This window comes from Tribolium madens, unplaced genomic scaffold (assembly GCF_015345945.1).
Source record: "Tribolium madens isolate multiple individuals breed KSU strain unplaced genomic scaffold, Tmad_KSU_1.1 Scaffold_97;HRSCAF=244;Tcas5.2_LG3a, whole genome shotgun sequence".
Lineage (NCBI taxonomy): Eukaryota > Metazoa > Arthropoda > Insecta > Coleoptera > Tenebrionidae > Tribolium > Tribolium madens.
This window is the reverse complement of record NW_025401069.1, coordinates 4,056,601-4,074,934: the sequence shown is the minus strand read 5'-3', so window position 1 is coordinate 4,074,934 and position 18,334 is coordinate 4,056,601. Positions and strand designations below refer to the sequence as shown.

The following is an 18,334-nucleotide window of genomic DNA, read 5'->3' as shown; positions in this document are numbered from 1 at the left end:
ATTAAAACAAAATGTTATGTAATCCTAGAAAAAAATCGAATTTGTATTTGTAAATCTTAATTAAAACTAATTTGAAATGAGTAAAAAATTGTTCATGAGTATTACGACACCACTGGTTTGGATCTTCAAGACCAATATAGGTAGCAAACTGAGAGCACAATACAAGGCTAAGTGACTTCATCGATTTTAAATTTGCGTGTTGACTAGTTTACTTTTAACATTACTTCAAAGTTAATAATACTGCAAACTAAAATGAGGATGTTCCAAATCGCAGTAAATATTCCTTTCATGTAATCATAAGTTTAGCTGAGGAAATAAAAATATACAAAATTGCCCAAAAATATACAATAGGAAATAAAAATATACAAAATTGCCCAAAAATATACAATGGAAGCAAATTTTTGACAAAACTATTGATTTTTTCAGTAAATTTAGTTGTTTACTGGTTATAATAATGCAGTTCTTGTTTAGTATATTTTTCCAGTAGAAGCCTCTACCATAGACTTTTCTAAGTAAGGAGTGTTTCTTTTTTATAAACCTTGAAAAAATCTCGCCCCTGAAGACATTTTTAGAAATAATAAATTAATAAATTTTCAAAAAACATTTTTTATTTCAGTAACTGTTTAGACGTTTGTAATATGACACAAAGTTTGGAATAAATAGTTTTTAAAATTATAAATAACATATACTACTACTTTTTTATTTAAAAAAAATACATGAACGGTTTGTTCAACTCTTAAAGAAGTTTTTGAATTTTTTTTTTTCAAATTTAATTAATAACTCATGTAAAATTGTAAAAAAAGCTGAAAATAAATTGTTTTTCTCATTTTGACAAAGATTAGACAATATTCAGAAACAATATGTACAATTGTTCCTTTAATTCTTTTGTAAAACTTTGATCAATCGGCCCGAGAAAACGGTTTGATGGATCGATTTGAAAATTTACAGGTATATGAAGGGTACATTAAGCTGTAAAAACACCTAAAAACATTAGTCTCCTCATCAATATTAGTGAACATGCGGTATATTTACTAAAACAACGCAAACAGTTACTTTTCTTTAAATCAATGTTGAGGGTCAAAAAAATTTTTTTCAAAAAGTTATAATAGAATCTTGTAAAACATTTATTCTAGTTTTTGACACTACCCTTATATTCTCTGTGTGGTCATTGGTTGCTGAGATATCGATGATCAAATACAAAAGGATCCTTTTTCATTTAAATTCAGATGTCTCAGCGACAAATTAACCTAAAGATAATATGAAAAAAGCATATTAAAGATGAATGAACAGGCGATCCGGCCTATGCATTGACTTAATTAAGAAAAAATTGCCCATGTCCGTGGACCAAAAGTAAAAACAAAAAAATTTACTTACGATTCCGTAATAACCGTAGCACAGAAAAAATAAATTGCCATAAGATCTCAACACTAGAAACTTAAAGCTTCCAAATTGTTTTTTTAAAATCTAGATACGACAATTTTTAGATGAATTACACCCTTTCAAAAATCACCAAAAAACTTAGGAAAAATTTTTGTTCCTTTAATTTTTTGGAGTAGTGTAGTAGGGTATGAAAAAACTGTAATAATGGTGCATCTTGTAGAACAAGCGACAGATGGAACGTTGGCTTCTGAAAACTGGAGTCTTAATATGGAAATATGTGATCTGGTGAACGAAACAGAAGACGGCCCCAGAGATGCCGTTAAAGCCATAAGGAAACGTCTCACTCAAAATGCCGGAAAAAACTACACAGTCGTGATGTATACTTTGACCGTTTTAGAAACATGTGTAAAAAATTGCGGAAAAAGGTTTCACGTTTTAATTTGCAACAAAGATTTTGTGACAGAATTGGTAACGTTTAAATCATTATCAAGATAATACGAATAATGAATAAATATTCTTAGGTAAAATTAATCGGCCCTAAAAACGACCCGCCTACAGCTGTCCAAGAAAAAGTTTTAAGTTTAATCCAATCGTGGGCAGACGCGTTCAGGAATCAACCGGAAATGTCGGGAGTAGTTTCGGTTTATCAAGATCTTCTAGCAAAAGGAATTGAATTTCCTGCAACTGATTTGGACTCAATGGCGCCTATTCATACTCCTCAAAGGGTAAATTTGGCAATAATAAAGTGACAATGGGACGATTTGGGGTACTTTTAGAGTGTGGAAACAGAAGTTCCAGAAGAAGTACCGATTCCTCAACATTCGTCACCTACACCACATCTTCCTAGTCCCACAGGATCTTTAAGTCCGGAACAAAGAGCCAAGTTGCAGTCGGAACTAGATGTCGTACAGAGTAATATGAACGTTTTGGGGGAAATGCTGAGCGAGATGAAACCTGGAAATGAACAACCCGACGAGCTGGAATTGCTTCAAGTCAGTTTATTATTTTTCGTAAAAATTCTCCATTTCTTTGACAGATTTTCTTCGAAAATCGAAATTCGAAATTTTTTGCGAAAAACTGTCATTTTTATATTAATGAATGTTAAGGAAAGAAATTGAGAATATGTCCTGTTTTTTTTCCAGGAGTTGCACGTAACTTGTCAAAGTATGCAAGAGAGGTTGGTGGATTTAATCAGTAAATTGTCCAACGACGAACTGACTGCTGAACTTTTACGCATTAACGACGATTTAAATAATTTATTCTTACGGTATAGTCGCTGGGAGAAGAATAGGGATAGTGGGAAACAATCGGCTTCTGCAGTTTTAGCTAAGGCCATACCACCCATTAATAAACCTCCCCTACAATCAGAAGACAGTCTTATAGACTTTGGTGATGACTTGCCTGAACAGCTTAGCAAATTAAGTAGGTTTTGATTGGTGTTAATTTTTCTTTGATAACGAGTGATTTTTAGGTACTGGTGCTAGTGCCTCAACTCAGTTGTCTTCAATCGAATCTGTGACCGCCAAAAATGCTTCCGGAAAAGGCGACGATGAATTTGACATGTTTGCCCAATCAAGAAACGTCTCTTATGAAAGTTCTAAAAGCAGGTAATGTACCAAACGTTTTTATCATGGATCAGTAAAAGTTTCAGCAATTTTTATCGCGTAAATATTTACGTGTCCATAAAAAATGTTTTTGTTTGGATAATCGCATTTCAAGGCAATTTTTTAGTGGCAGTACGTATAAGGACAATTTGGAGCCGGACCAGATACCTGGAGGGCTAAGCTCTGTGACTCAAGGAAAACATGCTGTAAGTTTCACACTGATTAAAGATAAATGGGGCATGATTGTAAATGCAACTATCACTGTTTAGTCGTTTATTGGTTGCATCTACACTTTTCTGTGATTTTATTTCCATGTAACTCGCTTAGTAAGCTTTATGTGTTACCTACTACAGACTCCGCCAGATCTTGAATTTGACGAGATGGCACAGTGGCTTGGGCAAACAGTAAGTGCTTTATTGCTTTTGTGTAGTTTAGAAAAATGGTTTTGAAGTATTGTTATTTCGGTTTTGGATTGCCTTTACTAATTTTTTGTGTACAGACAGGTGGAGAAGAATCAGTAACAAGTAGCGAATTTGAGCGGTTTTTGGCCGAAAGAGCGGCAGCAGCGGAACAGTTGCCTACTGTCACAGGCAGTACCAATAGCACCAGTGCAAGGAATACGTCAGCGAAGGACGATAAAAGTCTTTTTGCTTTATAAATGTTTATTTTTATAATTTATAAGTATTAAGGATGCTCCATGAGTTTTATTTTTTGGAAGGAAGATAAGTGGATTTTATTTTTTGGAATACCAAATGTGTTTTTATTTTGGTGTGAGTTTCATGGAGTTTTTGGGCGAGTTTAATATCATTAGTGTTTTTAGATATTTACATACAAATATCATAATTGTTACACTTGTACTTATAAGTACATGTAAATAAAATGTTTTTAATTTCATATAAAATTTCCAAAATTTTTGCAGTTGTAATTTTTTCTTGAGAGAGGAGTTGATATGAGTTTAATTTGTAAATAATGTAATTCACATTTATTTAAATGTATTTTATTTATTTGTGTTTCTAATAGATGTAGCGTATTTTTGTCGAAATTATAATTCATCGTGCGGAATGAATCACGCAGGAATTGTAGAATTTATGAGATTCGTAGCATTTTTATGATAAATGTATTTGTATACCAAAGATTTTTATTTTAAGATGCAATCTTGATTTGTTGTGTAAAGCTGAAATTTAGAGGAACATAAACTGCAGGATACTATATCAAACGTAAAAATAGTGCAATGCAACATAAAGCTTGACCGCTGTAGAATTTTTAACTCATTTTATTGTTGTTTTGTTCATAATTTTAAATAATGATTCCGTAAATCAAAAATTTTAATTTGTGAAAGTGCGATAACAAGAGTTAGTCCACAATTATAATCCATAACTAAAGGTTTATATGTTGTTATGTGTTTTATTTCATTTAAGTTTTAAATATGTATATTTTGAAATAAATGATGTGTTAATGTAATTTTCGTTTTATTTTTATTTCTTTTCAGGTGTTTGATCAATACGACGTAGCTATGGAAATTTTCTCAATGTCACTTGTGTAAAGACGGACAAGGAAATGGTGAAAAGTAAGTACACTATTAACAAAATGCATTTCACTGGAAATAATATGAATAATAGTCACAGAGGAACTAGTTAGAAAAAGAGCGGAACATAATGAAGGCATAATAGGAACGCTGGAGGAGTTGTCCCTTCACCAGGAAGACGTTGAACGGATCGAAAACATCAACAACTGGTGCAAAAACATTCAAATATTGTACCTCCAAGCTAATTTAATCCCCAAAATTGAAAACCTGAACAAATTGAAGAAACTTGAATATTTGAATTTGGCCATAAACAACATTGAAAAAATCGAAAATTTAGAACGATGCGAATTTCTCGAGAAACTAGATTTGACATTAAACTTTATTGGAGATTTAGAAAGTGTTTGTTCCTTACAAGGCAGCATTCACTTAAAACACTTGTATCTAACCGGAAATCCGTGTTGTGATTACAAAGGATATCGCCAATACGTAATCGCCAAACTTCCTCAGCTGATCACTTTAGATGGAACCGAAATAACAAAAAGTGAAAGGATAAAAGCTAAGCAAAATATTGCTTCGATTGAGGAAAATATAAAAAAAGAACAAGATCGTTATTTTTTGTTTAGAAGCGAACAGAAGAAGAGAATTGAGGGTAGGTTCGACTCAACAATCGATGATGAGGAGTTTTGGAAAAGTACAAGCGAAAATTGTCCAGAAACAAGAGTGGAAATTTCACGAAGATCTAGAAAATCAAAAGGATTTGACAAAGACAAAAAAACAGAGAAAAAACAAGTTCATTTATTTACTAAAGAAGGAAGACCTCTCAATATCAATCAAGCTAAATTAGATTTTAAATTTAATGATGAGGACCCAGAAAAGTTTGTCCTTGATCTTGCTGTTTACAAGTATGTTAATAATGTCTGATTTTTTTCCAAATTTACAATGCTTTGTAGGTATTTAGACACGAATTTAATTGAGATTGATTTACAACCAATTTACGCAAGAATTTTAATTAAAGGGAAAGTGTTTCAAATTGTTTTTTCGGAAGAAATCCTTACTGATAAAAGCACGGCAAAAAGGTCACAAATCACTGGGCATTTAGTACTGGAATTGCCTAGGGCTAATTACAAACCACTGAACCAAAAAAAAGTGAAAAAAATATCACGTCCGATTTGCGATGATAAAGAAAGAAAAGAGTAAGTTGACGAGATACACCCTATTTTACATAATGCGGATTTGTTTAGGCAATTTCTGGAAGTGCAAGAACACAATGAAATGGATTTTAGCAAAATTGTGGAGAATTATAACAAAAAGTGTCCTCGAGAACATCTGGAAGTGCCGCCTTTGGAGTATGGATAAACATAGTTAAGTTATTATGTTTATTTCTGCAAAAGCTTATTTTTATACACGTAAATAAATCGCTGCAAATTCTACATTTAACTGAATAATTTTCTAACAAATAAACACGTATATAAATTAAGATATAAGCACAGACACACATATACTAATGTACAGGACCAGAGAATTAATGGCTAATATTTGAGAAAAATGAAACTTAAATAATTCTAATAGAAACATAAATTGTCAACTTAGTCTAATATTACAGCAGTTTTCTTCTAGGTCCATTCTGTTCAAATTTAATATCATGTATTTTTGTCAAATATAATGTTGAAAGCACAAATAAAATTGTATTTATGAACTTGAAACTTAATAATATCATATTGCATCTTGACAATAAATATTCGTTCAAGTGACTATGTGAGCAAAAGATCCCAAATTGTTATTTTACAAAATGTAAGACTATATAAAATCGTGAAATGGTTTTAACACTTTTAAAATACATTTTTATATTCTACATCACACTGGATAATATTAAAGCAATTGGCTTATATTAAAAATATTCAAAAATAATTTGTATTCCGACATTTACCATGTAATAAGTAAAGCACATTTATGAAGTAATTAAATATTTGTGCCTATGTAATTTAAAATTGAATGATTTTAAATTATTTAAAATATTAAAACCAAAAATCAGAAGCTTTCAGCAATATATTGCTTTGTAGAATTGTCTTCAACTACAGTTACATTCAGATTTTTGGTTTATGACACATACAACAGCACAAATGAACTGACTTCTTTACTAATGAAAATGATCTATAAAAAATCTTGTTTAGTGAATGTTATTTTGAAATCAGTTCTTATGCATAATTGGAAAGGTAAAAACTAATTACTACAGCAAGACCTGGAAGTGTTTGACTGCTGTTTTCTATCTACCAGTACCCTATCCACATGATCACCTGGCTCTCTACCAGCCGTTTTATCTAAAATGGCCTCTGCAAGGTCATTAAAAGCTTTATCTATGTTAATGTTAGCTTTTGCTGAGGTTTCCATAAATCTGATGCCATGCTCACGTGCGATCTGAAAAACCTCATATACAAACAATAAATTTTGGTAAAGCTGTATTTACAGTTTCTCCCCTTTCTTTGCTCACTGTCCTCTTATCAGACATATCACATTTGTTACCAAGGATCATTTTTTCGACGTCTTCATTGGCATGCTATAAAAAGCACATTATTTAAACAAAAATAATACAACTGTTGTCGTCTGACCTCGTCTATGTTTCTTAACCATTTTACTATATTTTCAAAACTTTTTTCATTAGTAATATCATAAACTAACATTATTCCCATGGCACCTCGATAATATGAAGTCGTAATTGTATGGAATCTTTCTTGTCCAGCTGTGTCCCATATTTGTAACTTAATCTTTTTACCTCTTAGTTCGACCGTTTTAATTTTAAAATCTATACCTGAAAATCAAGAAATTTAAATTTGGCGCCTAGGAAGACCTCACCCCGTGTAGATAAAAATACACTATTATGGGAAGAATGAAATTATTATTATAATACAAACACCTATCTCTGGACTAATTGAAATGTTATTTTTTGTAATAAATGAGTGATTAATAGAAGAAGAAGTAGTAGGGTCAGAGCAAAGGTTAACTTACCAATAGTTGATATAAAAGTCGTCGTAAACGCATCATCGGAAAACCGAAAGAGTATACACGTTTTCCCTACGCCAGAATCGCCGATTAAAAGCAATTTAAATAACAAATCATATGTTTTTTTGGCCATTTCTTTATACTATGAAAATTATAATTAATTTTTTGACGTTCAACAGTTCAACCTACCAAAACAATAAAAACACCAGGACAGGGCAGCCAACATAGATACTACATACTACTAACTAGCACAGATATTCTCCTTAGATCCCCATTTCAATTTTTTTATTGATGAGTTTTAGGTGATTTTTTGTACATTAATTTATTTAAGCTTTTGTTTACTAATAAAAGTAATAAAACTTATTCTGTAAATTTCTCCTTATGGGCCTTATTACTTACTGCGCATGTCGCCTAAAGCGACCAATGGTGGCGCAGTAATTTTCTCTTCATGTCAAATGTCAGAAAATTCCAGATAATTTACTGTTGCGTTTCTCATTTTCCAGAAAAGCGATTAAATAGTGAGTAATACACGTATAATACAGTATTATTCGAGACTGGTATACAATAAATTGTTTCTGCAGCTTTCCTGTGGGAAAAGTGAGTAATTGAACACAACATCAAGGTAAGAATTTTTGTGTTTTGACCTAAATAGGAATACCCATTATTTACCTCAAGTTTCATCTTTGCATGTTGTGGGGCGTACGTTTATTGTAAAAGTGGAAAATAGACCTTATTCCGTAACTTAACTAGTTAATTTTGGTTTCTGCCAGTAGTCTTACAAAATTTTACCTAATGCGTCTAATACATCTAATATTGATTTTTATACATTGATGAGTCATGTATTTTTTTACACTAATACCAAATTAATTGTTAGTTTTTCGAAAATGTTTGTTTATGCCTTCCATCGCATTGTTGTTTCTGTAGCAAACGTTTAAATTTAAGGTTTATAAAAGTTTGTTTAATTTCTCTCAACATTATTCATTTATTTTCATTTATCTAATCTGTTTTTTTTTTTGTTACAGTATGTCTTGGAATAGTGGACCATATCCACAAGGTAATGTTTTATAGCATGTTAAAAAATCTACAAAGAATAGTTTATTTTAAAATATGAACGTTATCTTTATTATGGAGAATAATTGGCATTTGATATCTTGGAAATTTCCGCTTTTTTAATTTTAATTATATTTTCTAACATACGCTTATTAAACAGGAAATCAAGGATATTACGGTGGCCCTCCACCGCAGCAACCCTACCCTGGCGGTTATCCTGGGGCGCCTCCATCAGGATACCCAGGAGCACCGCCGCCAGGTTATCCGGGTGCTCCAGGAGCGTACCCAGGACAACCAGGTTTTAATCCACCACCACCACAACCGCCCTATGGAAATCCATATGACTCGGCACCCCAACAAGGTGAAGCTACACCCTTTAATTATCACACTGGTTCGTTATTTTTTAGTTCTTGAGGGTTCATTTTGCTAACTTGTTAAATTTACGTTGGCCTAGGCTTATGTTCTAATCAGCTACAGATTTGTCAACAAGAAATTACCACCTAGGATTTGAATTTTTAGGAAAATTACGTTTTTTATGTTGTTGACGGTTGACGTTTCCTGTCAGCCTGCTGTCAACTATCAATTGAGTTATCTATACAAGCTGACAAGTGACTTTACCTAAATTTTTGACACTAGTTAAAATATCTTTTGTTTGTCACTACAAACCAACCTAACCAAATTTATGGCAACCTATTCACGAATATCCTTAAATCCTATGGAGTAATTTCTTGTTGATAATATTGTAGGATGCGTGTGGGGACTTTTTAATGTAAAATTAAAATTCGAATCAAAGCTTTGGGTGATTTGTTTTGTATGGTTTTGGATTCTTTTGGCTAGCTTTTTTTTAATTTATAAAGTGAAATAGAGAACAACTTGTTACAGATTTTCAAAAATTGTTTATTAAACGTTGTTTCTCTGCTTTTTCAAAAGTATTTGGTACTGTACGAGGGGTGGTGTTGGTTGATTATTACTTGAATTTGCTTATTTTTGTATTGCTGATAATGCATGCCCGTCTGTATGGTAAAAAATCTGGTGTGAACATCACACGACTTTCCTTATCCCACTTATCTGGAAAACACCCTTACGACAATAATTTAATGTTGGAAATCCGAGTAGCAAACCTAACGTTTGCGTCAGTGCTACCTGCCGGATTACACGCGAAATAGATGATAGTTGTCGCTTGTTCGAGTCTAGGGTGCATTTTTTTTTAGTTTGGTGCCCATTATTATTTTTATTTTATCACATTTTACTGTTTAATAAGGTATATTTCATGATTCTAAATAATTTTTATCCCCGTGAATTCAACCGTATAATTTTGCGGCAGCTTTACGGCCGATTTTTGGTTTTTGTGGCCAAACGGTGTGATCGATTTTTACCAATTGTTTCGTGCTGCGTCCCCTTCCTACAAGTAACTTACATACCAAATTTCAAGTTTCTAGCTTTTATCGTTCTCGAGATATGCTGTTTACAGACAGACAAACACACACACTCACGACCCAATGGCCCAAACCAACTTTTTCGGTGTCTTAAAGCTATAATTCGTCCAGAAATGTAAAAATCTGGGTAGGTCAAATTTCAGCCGATTACAATACTTTCCTTATGGGATAAGGAAAGTAAAAATTATACCATTAACACTGTGCTGCAAAATTTTTATTTTTTATTGTCAAGTTTTTGACTTAAATTTACTTACGGCAATATAATGAAAACACTAGTGAAAGTAGGAGTATAATAAGTAAAAATAGATCTTCTTTGAATTTGTACTTATACGATATGTAAATAATGCCCTTCTCAGTTGATTTTTTGTTCAGACTTATTTATATTTCAGATAAAGCTAACAATTTTAAGTAATCCAGTTGAATATTTATTTTTGTAGCACAGTGACAATTGATGGATTGTAGTATTGCATGAGCGTTGTATTTTAGAATGTTTGAAGCTGAAGTTTGTTAGATTACACTAATCGCAACGCATGTGTTAGACTACAATTCAAAACAATTTGCCAAGAATTTAATGGAATTTATACAGACACAAAACTTATGTTTTTGCATATTTTTATGTTCATTTTATTTTTCCATTACTAGAGTAATGATGTTTGTGAATTACAATTCCAATTATCTCCATCCTGTGATAACAAAAATTAGCAGAAATATTTAATCCAAAACTGTAAATAGAAAATGCTCTAAATTATTTTAGAAAAGTTCATTTAATCACTGTTAATGAAAAATAAGTTTTTGATAACATGTTAAAAGTTCAACAATTCAACGTTTAATTTATAATAATATGACTATTTTCCTCTTAGAAACCTTATTTAGTTCCAGAATTGGTTCATGTTGATAAATATAATATTTGTTAAGTCCTCAGATATGTTTTTTTTTTGTTGCTGTAATAGATAACACCTTGTCGTGATAACACGTTTCGAGAAACGTGACTTATCTCTTACATCTGTCTAGTTCTTAAGTGTACCTATAATTAGCATGTATAAATTTTGGTCAATAGCTTATTAATCGATTTTTATTTTTTATCTAATTCTGTATTAATTTGGTTGTAATTTTAGACCCGAACCAGTGAGTTAAAATTCTTGGCAATTGTGATAAAAAGATAACATGCAATCCAACTAAACAATTTGTTTCAGGGATGTATGGCAACGAGGACCCCAGTGTCAAAGGATTTGACTTTTCAGATAAAAGTATCCGCCGTGGTTTCATTCGCAAAGTCTATTCAATTTTGATGGTTCAGCTATCGATATCTCTTGGATTTATCGCTTGGTTCTTATTTCACACACCGACGAGAAAGTTTGTCCAGGGCCATGGCGAATTGTTAATAATTTCTCTAGTCATCATCTTCGTTACTATGATTGCACTCGCTTGCTGCGGGGAAGTACGAAGAAAATCGCCCATGAATTACATTTTCCTTTTCATTTTCACTCTTGCTGAATCATTTGTGCTTGCAGTATGTTCTTCAACATATGAATCTCAAGAAGTCATGATGGCAGTTGGTATCACTGCCGCTGTTTGTCTCGGGCTAACTTTGTTTGCATTCCAAACGAAATACGATTTTACAATGTGTGGAGGAATACTTTTTGTTGCCGTCCTGATTCTATTTATTTTCGGAATTGTTACCATTTTTGTTCATACCAAAGTTGTAAAGTTGGTTTATGCATCTTTGGGGGCTTTGATTTTCTCCATTTATTTAGTTTATGACACGCAGCTCATGTTGGGTGGCAACCACAAGTATTCCATCTCACCAGAAGAATATGTTTTCGCCGCATTGAATTTGTACATCGACGTTATTAATATTTTCATGTACATTTTAACAATTATTGGAACTTCAAGGGATTAGAAGTAGTGGGTTTTATTTTTTCAAATGTTGTATTTTGTTGTTGTGTTACGTAAGAATTGCGATTTTGTTTGACAGAGTATTAATAAATTCACCTCTATTTTTTAAATATTCTTGAATAATCTAAGTAGATTTTAGACGATTTCCAAAGCCAGTGGTTCTTTAATTATTGTTAATTGTAGCGAAACCACTATTACGAAAGCTTCTACTTACTCAAAGAACCCAAAAGTGTTATGAATGTGATGAATTACTATTACCTTGATAATAATACAAAAATCCTTCGTTTATTGTAGTATTTATAACATGTAAGTATAAAGATTAGGTAAATAACTATAGTTTTTGGTGATTACTCGTTTTACTGTAATCCTTATGTATAGGAAATAAATGCACTGAAATATTGATATTGCCCTAACATTTCTGCTTTTTCTTTCTAAACTCGAATTCAGCGTCAACGTGAAATTGCATAGATTTAGGTACGCTATTATTTTTGTATTTTCTTATCCTTTCAAAATTAGTTTGAAGCCGTCTAAAAACTTGCTGCAGCTTTGCTTCTAAAATTAAAAATTCCCATTTTTGGGTGAGGATTACTCCTCAACTTTTATAAATATGAGAAAAAATAATGTTTATCTTATTATTTTTCAAAATAACTATTTTCACAACTGATAATCATATTTTTGGAATGAGTGAAGTGTTTATTGGTGAGGAGATTGAAGTAAAAGTTAAAAGAGCATTAAAAATAATTATTTATTATATAAGACGATAAAAAAATTGTTTATCTACGAGTAAAAAGGTTAAGTTTACGAGTGGACTTTTTTCACGAGCAGATAAACAATTATCTTTATCGTCGTGTATAATATTTCGTTTTATTTTGTACTCACCTACCAGAATTTCTTGAATATAATCAGTAAATAAAATTACTTTATTTCACTAGACGATAAAAGACTACTTTATCTACTGAAATTAGTTGATAAAATATAAACAGTAGATAAAAATTACTTTATTTCATTAGACGATAAGAGACTACTTTATCTACCGAAATTAGTTGATAAAAGCACTCTTTAACATTGAGTACAAAATAAATAAAAGAATTCGTATTTACCGGATTTTTGACAATAAGGATTTAACGATTTGATTATTTTGAGGTTAGGATGGTACATTTATTTACTTTTAAAAATTAACATTTTCATATGATTCTTATATACTGTCTCTCAAGAAGAAATCGTATAAGAAGTCCTATTTGTGCTTAACTCTTTTCAATGTAATTTTCCATTATCAAAGGTATTTCTGTTTGCCACACCCGATTTATTTGGCGTCCGATAAGAAAAAAAAACCTGAAATAATGGATAAAACGAGTAAAAATAAAAGTGTAAAAGTGGTTGTTCTGGGAGACATTGGAAGAAGTCCGAGGATGCAGTATCACTGTATGTCCTTGTCAGAAATGGGGCACCGAGTGGATGTAATTGCTTACGGTGACACCGAGCCCCTTGCCTCAATCAAAGCAGATCCTTTCATATTTTATCACTATTTGCTCCCAGTGCCTCAACTTCCAATCAAATTGCTTAATTACGCATTTAAAACAGTTATGCAAGCGATAAATCTACTGTTTTTACTTTTTATCACGACCAAATCAGATATTTTGATTATGCAAAATCCCCCAGCGATTCCCGCCATGGTAATCTGCTGGTTATATACAAGAATTGTAAACGCCAAATTTGTAATCGATTGGCATAATTATGCTCATACTATCATGGCCCTGAATATCGGGGAAAGTAATCCTTTAGTTCAAATTACAAAAAAAGTTGAAGTTGTTATAGGCCACAGAGCAGATCATAATTTCTGTGTTACTAAAGCAATGAAAGACGATTTGCAAAGAAATTGGGACATAAAGTAAGACTTGAAAATTAATACTGCTTAAAATAAATTGAGCTTTTAGAGCTACCACTTTATATGATAGGCCTCCAATAATTTTTAAGCCAATTACGTTGGAAGAAAAACACAAATTTATACTTGAGTGTGGCAACAAATATCATAAAATTTTCTTAGATGAACATGTAAATTCAACAGTTTTTACTGAAGAAACAGAAGAAGGAATTAAATTAAAAACTAGGAGACCAGGGTTGTTGGTTTCCAGTACTAGTTGGACTGAAGATGAGGATTTTTCCATTTTATTAACAGCCTTACAAGGTAAATTATTAAACTGAGTTATATCTTTATTATCATATTATTGTAGAGTATGAAAAACAGTGTGAAGAAGGTAATCCGCGAAATTTGCCTAAACTGATTTGTGTAATAACAGGAAAAGGGCCGTTAAAGGACTATTACCTCGACAGAATTTCCTTACTGACTTGGAATTATGTTGCTATTATAACTCCATGGTTAGATGCTGAAGATTATCCAAAAATTTTAGCTTCTGCAGATTTGGGAGTCTCTCTTCACACAAGTTCTAGTGGTCTTGACCTACCAATGAAAGTTGTTGATATGTTTGGTTGTGGTTTACCAGTTTGTGCCTTTGATTTTAAATGGTAAGTACAAACTTCTTTACAGTAAAACCTTCAATTTCGTATTTTAGCCTAAATGAACTAGTGAAGAATGGTGAAAACAGTTTTATATTTAAATCTTCTGAGGAATTATCCAAGCAAATATTAGATTGGTTTGAAAACTTTCCCAATAAAGCGAACCAAAAGCGAACTGTAGCAAAATTCAAGACTGAACTTGAAGCATTCCAAAACCTAAGATGGAAAGAAAATTGGGAGGTGGTTGCATCACCAGTTTTCAAATAATTTCACTTTATAGAAAAAACGTTTATTGAAAAGTTAAACTATGAATAAATTGCGTTTGTACATTAAACAAGCAAACGTTCAATTTCTTGCTGAATGGCTTCAATTTGAGGCTTCAGCTGCGATCCTTCATTAATCGTAACACTGCAAGCAATGACTGACCTTGAAACGCCACAAGCGCGCCCCAATGCTTGCTTGGAACGAACAAACACGTACGGCACATTCTTGTCTTCACAAAGCAGTGGCAAATGCAATAAAATTTCCAAAGGTTCGGCATCAGCTGCCATTACGATAAATGCGGCAATTCCACGATTCAGCGTTTTGGTAACTTCATTTGCCCCTTTACGCAACTGCTTATAATTCATTGCTTGTTGCACAAGATTCAAGATTTTGGTCGTGAGGATTGCCTCAGCCAAAGGGTAAGCTTTGGGGTTTACCTCTTCCACCTGTAAACTACAATTAATCGACAAGTTTGGCGAAATAACTACGTACCATTTTGTTAAGATCACAAGTATGATAAACTGACTGAATTCAGACAACCTCTCGGCGATTTATCGCTTCACGGAGGAGTCGCAATAACACGTGAAAAAACAAGCGTCCTAACCTCAAAAAAACGTAGCCAGAACGTCAGATCAATATAGGGTGTTTAGGTACGTGGTGTTGGTAGTTGCGTTTGTTGACGTTTGAGACAGACAAGTCGTGACGTCACAAGAGAGGGGGTGCCATGTGTACAAGCAAGTTCCACGTCTTACTCGCTGGCTGTAAAAGTTGAACTTGTAGTGAGGGTTTCTTTGGTTAGCTTCAGATCGCCGAATGATATTAGTGAGATTAGTTCAATAAAATAACAGAAAAATGAAGTACTTTTTCTTAATTTCTTTGCTGGTTCTTCCTGCTGTGATTTTCACACTAGATAATGGTAAGTTTCTCTCATTTTTGGATCACTTTACCAAATTTTATAACGGGGGTCCATTGACTTGTCCCTAATTTACGTGGCAATATTTTGAGTGAAATTTTGAACTAAAAGCGATCATTTTTGAGGATAAAATCACTTGAGCGACGGTTTGATTTATTTTTGGCGATTTTCGTTCAAGATTTTGGTTTTGTATGTCAGCATATGTGACTTAGCATTTCCTTCTTTGTGCAGGCCATAAAATGGTCGCACATGCTGAAGAAGACCCTCTTGAAGATGAAGTTGAGGTTGAAGGAGAAGCAGATGTTGAAGAAGTAGCACCCACTGATGAGGAGGACGAGGAGGATAAAGAAAAAACAACAGCTTCACCAGATGCTGATACAACGCTTCTGTTTGTCAGACCTATTGCCACTGCTTCACAATTAGGTGATTTATTAAAAGATTTGGGTGTGAATTTTACTAATTTTGAGTGTTTCGTTACAGAACTTCCTGCCGGGATTCCTGTTGAATTTTTGGTAGGTTTCCGCAACAAAGGTAAGGAGGATTTTGTTCTGGAATCTCTAGAAGCGTCATTCCGTTATCCCATGGACTTCAACTTCTACATCCAAAATTTCTCAGCTATTGGTTATAGCAAAGTTGTGCAACCTGAACAAGAAGCTACTTTGGCCTACAGTTTTATTCCGTCTGAAGCCTTTGCTGGAAGACCTTTTGGTCTGAATATTAATCTAGCATACAGAGATGCTTCTGGAAATTCGTTCCAAGAAGCAGTTTACAATGAGACTGTGCAAATAATTGAGCTTGAAGAAGGTATAATTTCCAGAAACATAAACTTGTTTTTTTTTAATTTGATTTCTTTTGTTCAGGTTTGGACGGAGAGACATTCTTCTTGTACGTGTTCCTTGTTGCTGGTGTTGTACTTCTTTTGGTTATTGGGCAGCAGACTTTATTGTCATTTGGTAAAAAACGAATCACTCGCAAAGCTGCCCCTGTTGAGACTGGTACAAGTAATCCAAATAATGTCGACTATGATTGGTTGCCAAAACAAACGTTGGCTACTTTAAGTAAGTGTTAAATTTGTGATTATGCATTTTTTTCAATGAATTTTTTACAGACAAAGAAAAATCACAAAAGTCTCCCAAATCAATTAAGCAAAGTCCTAGACAACGCAAAGTCAAAAGGTCTACAGGTTCAGAATAGTCGTTTTCAAAATTTTTGCGTTCATTTCACAGTTTGTTTTCACATTTCATTTTGTATATTGACAGGGACACAAAACTTGTAAGAATAATATAAATAGATTACTATTTATAATTATTTTGTATCCTGTGTTGTGATTTTTTTTTAATTGTTGAATTTTTCACATAGGTATAGAATTAAATTATGTAAATAATGAATAAGATCATCGTTTTGAAAGACGATTTGAATCAATAAAACGAAACATCTTTTTTATCTCGTCTATTTTTTTCTTTACTGTTAAAAAAAACGTTAATTGTTTGAGAGAATATCTAATAACCTTAGTAGAATGTGTTAAAAAATTTAAATGAGCTGCTTTATTTTACAAAAAGGTTAATTGAAAATAAAAAAAATACAATTTTTGTTTCGTCAAACATAAAATTTCTTTGTCAGAACAATAACCACAAAATTTGAATCATTCGTGGTAAATACAACTCGATGTTAATATTAGTAATGAATGTATGTATCAGTTCAGTTACTCCTAGACAGGTCTTTAATTTCTTAAATTTTGATGTTTGTATTCACAATATAAATTGACTCCATGCACGGAGTATGGGACAAGCAGAACCCACAAAAATAATTTTTTTATCTTTCCCTTTAGCACAAAAACATCCATTTTTCCTACCTTAGCTTCAGTCATGACTGAAGATTATATTTTTCCAAAAATTGGCGTTACAAAAAATCACTCATACATCGTAATAAATGACGCTGTGGGTTTCTGACACCCAATCGTGCAGTATCAGGATTAACATAACACTCCAATTATTTAGTTATTACAAATGTATGGAAACTAATTTATGGTAAAAAAATGTAATAAAACATTTAAGTTATGATATTTTACTACAGTATTTTTCAACCTTCGTCATAAACAGAATTTATTTTTTCCATTTTATTGTATACCCACTTATTAAAATTGGTGGATGCGCCGGGCACATACGTACATGTAAATGAATATACTCTTGAAAAAAGTGGTTCTTTGATCATGTTTCTACATAAATGTAAGATGATCCAATTAGTAGAAAGAATCTTTCTAACCATATTTTGATAAAAAGTAGAGTTTTAGTTGTAAATATATTATTGTCAATTTCTAAACATCAACTCTATAAGTTTCTCACTTCCAATGATGTTTCTTAAACTCCATTTGTATTTAATTTAATATTTCATTCGATTATTTTCCAATTTATTTGTTGCCATAAAAGCCCATAAATCTTGAAAGTTATGAGATATGGAAAAATATAATTTTGTAAAAACAGTTCGTACAATAATATGACTCACTGTTAACTAATAGTTCATAAGTGTTTTTGAGTGTGATATTTACAACATAGAACTTTTGGTGTTAACAATTTGGGCGTAATAAAAAAATAGTCAGTGATGTTTTTTATTTAGTCTTCAACGAGGTCGTTTTCATAATAAAAATCTTTCGATAAATAACACGTACATTTTTCGAACTCAACGAAAATGAAGCATGGGCGCATAGAATTTGGCAATAAAATGTTTTTTCATTTCAAGACAATATTAAGAATACCAC

At 32.2% G+C, this 18,334-nt stretch overlaps 7 protein-coding genes across 11 annotated transcripts in view; 5 read left to right on the top strand and 2 right to left on the bottom strand.

Annotated features, from left to right (window-relative positions):
* The window catches only part of LOC123014188 (TOM1-like protein 2), a 5,599-nt gene extending 1,221 nt beyond the window's left edge, over positions 1-4,378 (top strand). The window contains exons 2-9 of one of the 2 annotated variants that reach the window (XM_044413144.1): positions 1,601-1,848; positions 1,902-2,105; positions 2,157-2,372; positions 2,523-2,802; positions 2,852-2,987; positions 3,112-3,190; positions 3,338-3,388; positions 3,484-4,378. In XM_044413144.1, the coding sequence (XP_044269079.1) occupies positions 1,601-1,848; positions 1,902-2,105; positions 2,157-2,372; positions 2,523-2,802; positions 2,852-2,987; positions 3,112-3,190; positions 3,338-3,388; positions 3,484-3,642 (1,373 nt within the window). In that variant the 3' untranslated portion in view covers positions 3,643-4,378. The remainder of the gene's footprint in view (positions 1-1,600; positions 1,849-1,901; positions 2,106-2,156; positions 2,373-2,522; positions 2,803-2,851; positions 2,988-3,111; positions 3,191-3,337; positions 3,389-3,483) is intronic. The other variant, XM_044413146.1, reaches the window with a different exon arrangement.
* A 30-nt stretch (positions 4,379-4,408) lies between these two features.
* Positions 4,409-5,939, top strand: LOC123014190 (dynein axonemal assembly factor 11). The gene is made up of 4 exons (XM_044413148.1): positions 4,409-4,551; positions 4,604-5,411; positions 5,460-5,702; positions 5,751-5,939. The coding sequence occupies exons 1-4, from the start codon at positions 4,542-4,544 to the stop codon at positions 5,863-5,865; spliced, it is 1,176 nt and encodes a 391-aa protein (XP_044269083.1). The 5' UTR covers positions 4,409-4,541; the 3' UTR covers positions 5,866-5,939.
* LOC123014196 (ras-related protein Rab-10) lies at positions 5,872-7,858 on the bottom strand. Of its 2 annotated transcripts, XM_044413161.1 has the most exons (5): positions 7,696-7,858; positions 7,513-7,648; positions 7,116-7,315; positions 6,974-7,063; positions 5,872-6,924 (listed from the first exon to the last, which is right to left on the bottom strand). In XM_044413161.1, exons 2-5 carry the CDS (start codon positions 7,637-7,639, stop codon positions 6,730-6,732), a joined length of 612 nt encoding a protein of 203 aa, XP_044269096.1. In that variant the 5' UTR covers positions 7,640-7,648; positions 7,696-7,858; the 3' UTR covers positions 5,872-6,729. The 2 variants fall into 2 exon arrangements, with proteins under 2 accessions (XP_044269096.1, XP_044269095.1); XM_044413160.1 differs by having other exon boundaries at positions 7,513-7,714.
* A 77-nt stretch (positions 7,859-7,935) lies between these two features.
* Positions 7,936-12,303, top strand: LOC123014191 (protein lifeguard 1). 3 transcript variants are annotated; one of them, XM_044413149.1, is made up of 5 exons: positions 7,936-8,024; positions 8,088-8,128; positions 8,529-8,560; positions 8,717-8,947; positions 11,186-12,303. In XM_044413149.1, exons 3-5 carry the CDS (start codon positions 8,530-8,532, stop codon positions 11,890-11,892), a joined length of 969 nt encoding a protein of 322 aa, XP_044269084.1. In that variant the 5' UTR covers positions 7,936-8,024; positions 8,088-8,128; position 8,529; the 3' UTR covers positions 11,893-12,303. The 3 variants fall into 3 exon arrangements, with proteins under 3 accessions (XP_044269084.1, XP_044269085.1, XP_044269086.1); XM_044413150.1 differs by having other exon boundaries at positions 7,937-8,024; positions 8,717-8,917; XM_044413151.1 differs by lacking the exons at positions 7,936-8,024; positions 8,088-8,128; positions 8,529-8,560; positions 8,717-8,947 and adding an exon at positions 9,893-11,117.
* Positions 12,304-13,001: 698 nt separating this feature from the next.
* LOC123014189 (chitobiosyldiphosphodolichol beta-mannosyltransferase) lies at positions 13,002-14,738 on the top strand. The gene is made up of 4 exons (XM_044413147.1): positions 13,002-13,776; positions 13,823-14,073; positions 14,120-14,411; positions 14,459-14,738. Exons 1-4 carry the CDS (start codon positions 13,229-13,231, stop codon positions 14,667-14,669), a joined length of 1,302 nt encoding a protein of 433 aa, XP_044269082.1. The 5' UTR covers positions 13,002-13,228; the 3' UTR covers positions 14,670-14,738.
* On the bottom strand, positions 14,676-15,333 carry LOC123014197 (NHP2-like protein 1). Its single transcript, XM_044413162.1, has 2 exons — positions 15,159-15,333; positions 14,676-15,112 (listed from the first exon to the last, which is right to left on the bottom strand). Exons 1-2 carry the CDS (start codon positions 15,159-15,161, stop codon positions 14,732-14,734), a joined length of 384 nt encoding a protein of 127 aa, XP_044269097.1. The 5' UTR covers positions 15,162-15,333; the 3' UTR covers positions 14,676-14,731.
* Positions 15,334-15,381: 48 nt separating this feature from the next.
* LOC123014192 (translocon-associated protein subunit alpha) lies at positions 15,382-17,022 on the top strand. The gene is made up of 5 exons (XM_044413152.1): positions 15,382-15,582; positions 15,811-16,002; positions 16,060-16,383; positions 16,440-16,637; positions 16,688-17,022. Exons 1-5 carry the CDS (start codon positions 15,519-15,521, stop codon positions 16,771-16,773), a joined length of 864 nt encoding a protein of 287 aa, XP_044269087.1. The 5' UTR covers positions 15,382-15,518; the 3' UTR covers positions 16,774-17,022.
* Positions 17,023-18,334: the final 1,312 nt, after the last annotated feature.